General features: G+C 32.2%; 2 protein-coding genes across 2 annotated transcripts; both read right to left on the bottom strand.

Annotated features, from left to right (window-relative positions):
* Positions 1-1,171: 1,171 nt before the first annotated feature.
* Positions 1,172-2,065, bottom strand: EIN_475640 (phosphatidylcholine transfer protein, putative; the record flags this gene model as incomplete). The annotated part of the gene is made up of 2 exons (XM_004255595.1): positions 1,172-1,756; positions 1,895-2,065. 2 exons carry the CDS (start codon positions 2,063-2,065, stop codon positions 1,172-1,174), a joined length of 756 nt encoding a protein of 251 aa, XP_004255643.1.
* An 840-nt stretch (positions 2,066-2,905) lies between these two features.
* EIN_475650 (glutamate dehydrogenase, putative) lies at positions 2,906-5,716 on the bottom strand (the record flags this gene model as incomplete). Its single annotated transcript, XM_004255596.1, has 1 exon — positions 2,906-5,716. One exon carries the CDS (start codon positions 5,714-5,716, stop codon positions 2,906-2,908), a length of 2,811 nt encoding a protein of 936 aa, XP_004255644.1.
* Between the last annotated feature and the right edge of the window lie 1,591 nt (positions 5,717-7,307).

Here is a 7,307-nt window from a genome sequence, read left to right on the forward strand (position 1 = left end):
GATACTTGTTCTTTGAAAAAGACTGAAAAGGACTTTGAAGTTTGACTGTACAAGTCTTTAATCATTTTAGACGAGTCCGCTAAGTTTTGATTTATACATTGCTTTCTAAAACCTCGATTAGTTTGTGGAAAGTCACTTTTTGTCATCCAAAAGAATAGTTTTTGTTCTAAACTTATATAATTCGGGTCAGTCCGTTTCATATCGTTTTGGTACCTTTTTTCAAAATTTGTGACAATCTGAGGATACATCACAGATAATCTTTTTAATTGCGGAAGTAACACGTCGTCAATACGTGTTGTGTTGTCAGCTAAAATTGTTGCAAATGAATCAAACGTTTCTGAGATTGAAATGATGCCTTGATCCAATTCCAAAAATCCAGTAAGACTCAACGAACGACATTTTTCTTCAAATTTTTTAATATGAGAAGTGTACTCATGTTGTGATTTTGAAAGAAGCTCTAATGACGGAATGAGCTTTTTTAAGTTGATAAGATTGTACTTTAAATTCTGTTCTGTTAATTGATTAGAATAATATTATTAATAATAAAAAATAATATAATTTGTTTGGATTTATTACAAAAGATAAATGACATACTTTAATATTGGTATTGATTTGTGAGCACATCTGCTTCTCTTCTGTCTCGTGTTGGTTATAATATTGTTGACTCATTCGTTGTTCTCTATTTTCACTATTTAGTTTAGTTATTATTTTTTTCACTATTTTTCATTTTCGTTTGAAATTTGTTCTTTTTTTAATATAAAATAACAATCACAGTCTCTTATAATTCTAAATTGTATCAAATTCAAAATTAGTATCGTATAATAAAGTAACAATCTGGTTTTATTAACAAATTTTATATTTATAATTTATTTTGTTATAATTTTACCAATATAATATAAATAAATTTGACTTTTTGAAAATTGTGTTTGAATTTACATAAAGATTTAATAATAAAAATCCCTTACAAAACAATGAGGAATTTTCAATATTTCTTAGTACCACCAAAAACAAATTAACGAGTTATTATTATAAAAAAAACAACAATATTCAAATTAATAAATTAACGAATTAAAAATATTCAAAGCACCCCGACCCTTTTTTTCGTTAAATAAAATATCATGTTAATTAAAATAATCAATTAACGTGTGCAAAATATCATAAAATGTCACCATTACTCCTCGACCTGGTGTTTCTCGAGCACGACGTTACCCTTATTCATCCAGTACCTTTCCTCGGGGTGGTGGTTTTCTTTCCATTCCTTATATTTGAGACAAGATTTTCTGAGTCCTTCGACGACACTAGGCATCATTGTTTTAGTTGCTTTATTAACAAAGAGGGCTGGGATATGTCCGTTCCAGCAGTTCCACGAGAAGAATGAGAGTTTAGTTCCTTCAGGAGTCTTTTCTACCATATACCCTGTCTTTAAGCTTTTAGCGCGAACAAAGCCCTTTTGGACGGGTTTCTTTGGATGTTCGACGGAGTGATTAATAATGATGTAGATGCCTTTCTCCTCATCAAACCACCACGAACGCATATTGACCCAATCGCGATTACTTATTGTGAAAGGCATCTTAACACTATAATACCCAATCTCATTATTCTCATCTAACTGCTCAATAAGCTCTTGTTGCTTCATCGAGTCATCCCATGATGTACGATACTCGGGGTCTTGTAAGACATCATGAAGAACACTCGGATCAATGTCGTGTAAAACACTGGTGCGGAACTTCACTTGAAGAATCTCTTCATTGTCTTGCTGGGTATGAGTGGTGAAACTGTACCATTTATATAATACTGATATTAGTTAGTTATAGAAAATGAAAGAAACTCGGATATGTACTAGTGGTATAGTACTGTTATTAATTAATAGATGGGTGAGAGGTGGAAAACAAACATCACGGAACCGGACGGCGGTACCATTCTTGTCGCGAGCTAAATTCCATCCATCGTCATCATCTAATATCTTTTTAAGCTCCATGAAATCTTCATACTTTGCAACGGGAAACTCTTCGTTGTGAGTCAGATGAAACACATCGCCATAATTCTTCACAACCCATTCCGACATCGACCTTTTTGATTCAATCAGATCTTGTCTTTTTTGTGTGCCAATGAGGCGTTGAATATAGTTTATTTATAATTTAAATTTTATTGAAGTATAGTTAAATTGTAATGATATTCGAAAAAGTCGAATGAGAAAAATAGATTGTTATCATTTTTTTATCTGTTTTAAAAATGATAAATATAGAAAGGTGCTATTTACAATAAGTATAGTTTATTAATTTATAAAATATAAGTTTTATAGTTTAAAATAACATATGTTTGTTTTTTTCTAATTTTTTTAGGGTATTGTATAATTAATTTGGTAATTTTTAGCAAAGAAAAAGTACCTTTCGCACTTTTGGGAATGGGTGAGTTTAATAATCACGTTTTTTATTTTTTATTAAAAAAACTTTAATTAGCTTTTATTATAGTATATTATTTTGTGTTTTAACACAATAATAATAAAACTATAATAAATAGATAAATAATAAAAAATGGGTACATTTACGGTTAGTTTTTAAAAATTTATATCGGCACAAAAATTGATAAAAAAACAGTTTATTATTCAACAAACAAATAAATATAAGTACCGATATCTTTAATGTAATTAATGTAAACCGTTATATTTTACAAAAATAACAACTTATAAAGCAACAAAAAATAATAAAAAAAATGTTAAACTTCATAACTGTGTAATATCAATTTGTTATTGCTCAAAGATCTTTTCGATCTGTGATTTTTCAATTTTTGTATCAAAATTAATTAATTAATAAAATAATCTTATTAAAACTATATCTTAAAAACGTCCATTATAATTGAAATAACATTTTTAAAAAACAAAAAATATGAATGAATGCCCAGTTACTCATTTGCTCAACAAGAAAGGAAGGATGTCAACAATTGAAACGTCCCATACAAGCCCTTTAGAATAAACGACCCCTGTAGCCAAAGAAGTAGCGATGATAGCTTTCATATGCATTTGTGGGACTCTTTCAATACACTTTTGTAAGTACTTTTCTCTGAGAACAGTTGGTAAGTATCTGATATAGACGTCTAATATCTGTTTGTTCTTCTCTTCTCTCAAGTCGACGTTTTGTAAGAACTTATTGATACCATCGGTGTATGTATTGATCTTCTGACTCACCATTTCAGAGATCTTCACTAAACTCTTCTCACCATTTTTGTATGCGTCGATCATACACTTCGCCTCGTCGCGCGCGACTTCCTTCAATCTCTCGACTATTGCCTTTGCATATTCCTTTTTGATCTCGACGAACTCATTCTCCTCAAGAGCAAGTCCGGCTAATATCTCATACGACGACGAAATAACACCACATTTGTTCGCAGACGAATCTTTAAATATCAACACGCCACTCTTTTCTAACACTTCTCGAGCTTTTGGAGTGAAATATAAATTCGCTCCTTCAAAGACCATCTTAGAAGTTGGCACATTGTTCACATAGAAGTCATCGATGTTGTCTTCATTGAGTGAAAACGGTCTTCCACCACATGGACAGAACACATCAGTCACATCTTTATGAACCATCGTCTCAAACATCCTCATCGCTTTGTTCGACTCAACCCATTCCGTCTGAACAGTACTCTCAGTCTTACGAAGAACTTTATTTTCAACACGGAATGCACCACTTTCCCGCTTCTCGGTGATTAATACCATGTACCCTCCTTCATTCATTTTCATCGGGTCGAAATGTTGAAGAGCTAAATTGTTGACAAAGAGGCGTTCCAACTCGTCAATTGAAATTCCTTTCCTGTCGCTGATGGCGCACGCCGACGAGCTGATAGAAGTGATTGTACAGCGGTCTTTGTGTTTGTTATATATTAAATGGATCAAATTACCCGCGACGTCTCCGTTAGGCCCTCCTTTAATTTTCATTGTGTACTTCTTGATATTCAAAAAGTTCAGACATTCTTCTAAATACTCGAAAACTCCCAATGAAGTGACGCCATACTCTTTGTGGTTGATCCCAGTCTTCTCTTTACCAGAAATGAACGCCCCACGAGCAAAGTATTTGACCTTCTTGGAATACTCGGACAACCACTCGATCATACTGTCGTGCATATTCTCGTCTGGTCCCAAGTAGATGTACTCTGGGATGTTGTAGTAATCGACGATTTGAGTATCTCTCAATTTTCCATTCTCGTCCGAAACAAATAGACTCAAAAACGTCTTCAAGAAGTTTCTTTGGACGGAGTACAAGTATTCTACTTTCATACTTTTGCGGTACTGAGCTATCTTCTCTGCAATGTTCTCTTTTCCTTCAAACTCAAATTTACTTCGGAGAATGGCGCACATCTCGTCGATCTTGTCCGGTCGCATGAATATGATCCCTTTGCTCCCGCCCTCTGGAATGTCTTTGTTCTTCTTTTGTTGAGTATAGGCAAGGTTGTAACACTCAGTAAACATCTTTGGTTTCTCATAGGACTCTTGCTCTTCGTCGCGAGTTATTACTGTTCGCAACCCACCTCTTGCTAAGTCTCTGAAACGCACGTGGAACCCAAAGAAGTTTCTTGTGAACACAAAGAAGATGCCAAATGGAATTTCAGGGAACTTCTCGACTCTTTTGAATGTTGGAAAACTCTTGTCGAGTTCAACTAAGAAGTTTGGATCCAGTCGAAAGCCCGTTGCCGTCTTAGAAAGACAGAAAAAGTTCGTTTTAAGGACTGACTTCAGTAAAATAAGAATACACGCCAACACCGTCTTACGTCGTGTGTCGTGTTTTGGCTTACCACTGTCGATGTTTGAAATCATCTCTTCAATTTCACTAATGGACTTCTCGTAGATAGCCAAGTTGACAGCTCCAGGCTTAAATTTGGCGTAAAAAGCATCGACGATCAACTTTGAAATGTTTGCGTGGAACGTCAAAGCTTCTTGAATGAAATAGTTTGTGTACAAATCTTCATTAATCTGCGCCAAAAACTGTTCTGCCAATGCCGAAAACGCTCGCAACAAAGAGCATCGCGAGATCGACATGAATCGCGTCTCAATCAATTTCTGGAAGATCAAATCCTTTGTGTAGAACTCTCTGAGCATTGCGAACTCCCTCATGAGTGCTTCCGACTTGTAGTTGTCGTTCAACTGACTTCCTATAATTTTCAATTTCCCAATTAAAATGGTGTTTGTAGTTGCGATGTTCTCAATGCAAAAGCTGCACCCATCCATTCGAATGTTTCTCTTATCAAACACCAACGCCACTCGATATAAGAAGTTGTGTAAATCGATGTTCTTCCACGCAAATAGGATCTGCCAATTGCCATCATTTTTAGTGATTTGATATATTACTGTATCTTCTTCTAAAGCTTTCTGAGTTAATTCTTGCTTGACACTCTCGTCGCATATACTCAAAGTCTCCTCTACAAAGGATACTCTTGCAACTCGCAATTTCTGGTCATACTCCGGCAAATTCGTTGCTGAAAGTAATGACTCGTAAGTCAAGATGATCTTGTCCTTATAATGTTTCAACGTGCGCTCCTCTGAATTTGGAGAGTCAACACTGAGAACTATGGCATACGTCTTAAACGTCAAAAACAAGTAATTTTCAAAGAATTTGTTCAGAGAGAGAATCTCACTGATAACACTCTTGTTCGAGCTCTGAACAACAAAACTCTCGGCTGTGAAATTCTCAGTCAGCCATTTGATGTAATCAACTCCACACATCTTTCTTCTGAATTTTGATTGAGATACGGTCGCTTATATAACACTGGACACGTGGGTGATTCTGAAAAGACCGTGAAACGCGTTTTGTGGAATTTTGAGAAGAAAAGTGTGAATCGAAAATAAAAAAAAAACATTTTTTATAAAACGTGATAATTTAAATTATAAAATATAGTTTAGAAAAAACACGGAACTCTTTTTATATATACTGTAACTTTCTTGAGAAAAGAAGTTTCTAAAAAACGTCGTTTTGGATGAGCTGATTCACCTAAAACAAAACGGAGATCTTCTGGAAAACTCAAAAGGTTCTTCGAGAAGTTTTTTATAATTTTTAATTTAGAAAGTTTTAATTTAAAAAAATGGGAATTGGGATAAAGAGATTGAGGTTTAGAAAATTTTATATCTTTTAATTATTAATGGTTAGTGTTTCAAATTGTAAAAAGGAAAGTATGTAACACACTTTGAATTAATTCATTAAGTGAATTGTAATGATATTTAATTTCAAGTGATAATAAAGAAAACAAATGAACAATTTAAATGTGTGGTTTTATTTATTTGTAAAAAAAAAATAGAGTTGGTGGAAAAAAGTCCGGCTCGATATAAATAACTATATTTTATTGTAAACAACCATTTATTATTAGTTTCTATTTTTTTGTTTTTTCAGATTTTTAATTAATGTTTTTGAAATAAGACAAAATGTTTTCAATATTATAGCAACTAATGTTATAATTTACTATAATTATTATCAAGCTGGTCTTTTTTCCACCACTCTACTATAAATGCTAAAATAGTGAGAGTTATAACACTATTAAACTAACCATTAATTATAACACTATTAACTATAGTTATAAAATATAACAAAAACAACAATCGAAAATAGTTTATATTTTTGATAATTTAATTTAAGTATTTAATTAAATAATGTAAATTAAATTGTTAACTAAAATAAATATGATTTAATTTAATGTATTATTATTTTAAATTGAAAATATATATAAAGTCATTCTTAAAACCGTGCGACTTTGACGTGTCAGTGCAACTTTGTTTATAGTATAATTATAATAAAAAAAAATATGTTTTTTAGAAACAAAACAAGAAAACACAAACAAATTTCTTTAAAACTATTACTCTAATTAAAATACTATGACTAAACTATAACTAAAGTTGCACAATTTTTCTCAATTAGTTTTTTGGGTTGCACCATTCAACAGTCTCGTGTTTACCGTAATTTTGAAGCAAAAAAGTCTTTGAATCACACTATTTGGCTTTTCCCATTATTTTTTATAAACGAAATGTTTAACATTTGCTCCATTCACAATCGATATACAACACTGTTTAATCCGTTCTGTATGACAATTGGAATTCTGGAATTTTAATGTTTTTTATTGGAACAAGCAGTTGAACTTATCATTTAAATATCGAGTTATATTTTATGTTGATTTATAACCTAATTCAACTTTTTGTTATTGTTTTTGTTATTGTTGAAAAATAGAGTTTCATGTTTGTTGTGAGTAAAAAACAAAGAAAAAATAAAGTTGCACACTTGTTCAGAATGACTTTACATATTATTTTAATTATATACTATTTATAAAAT

Source organism: Entamoeba invadens, assembly GCF_000330505.1.
Source record: "Entamoeba invadens IP1 unplaced genomic scaffold scaff_1105074725313, whole genome shotgun sequence".
NCBI classification, from domain to species: Eukaryota; Evosea; order Mastigamoebida; family Endamoebidae; genus Entamoeba; species Entamoeba invadens.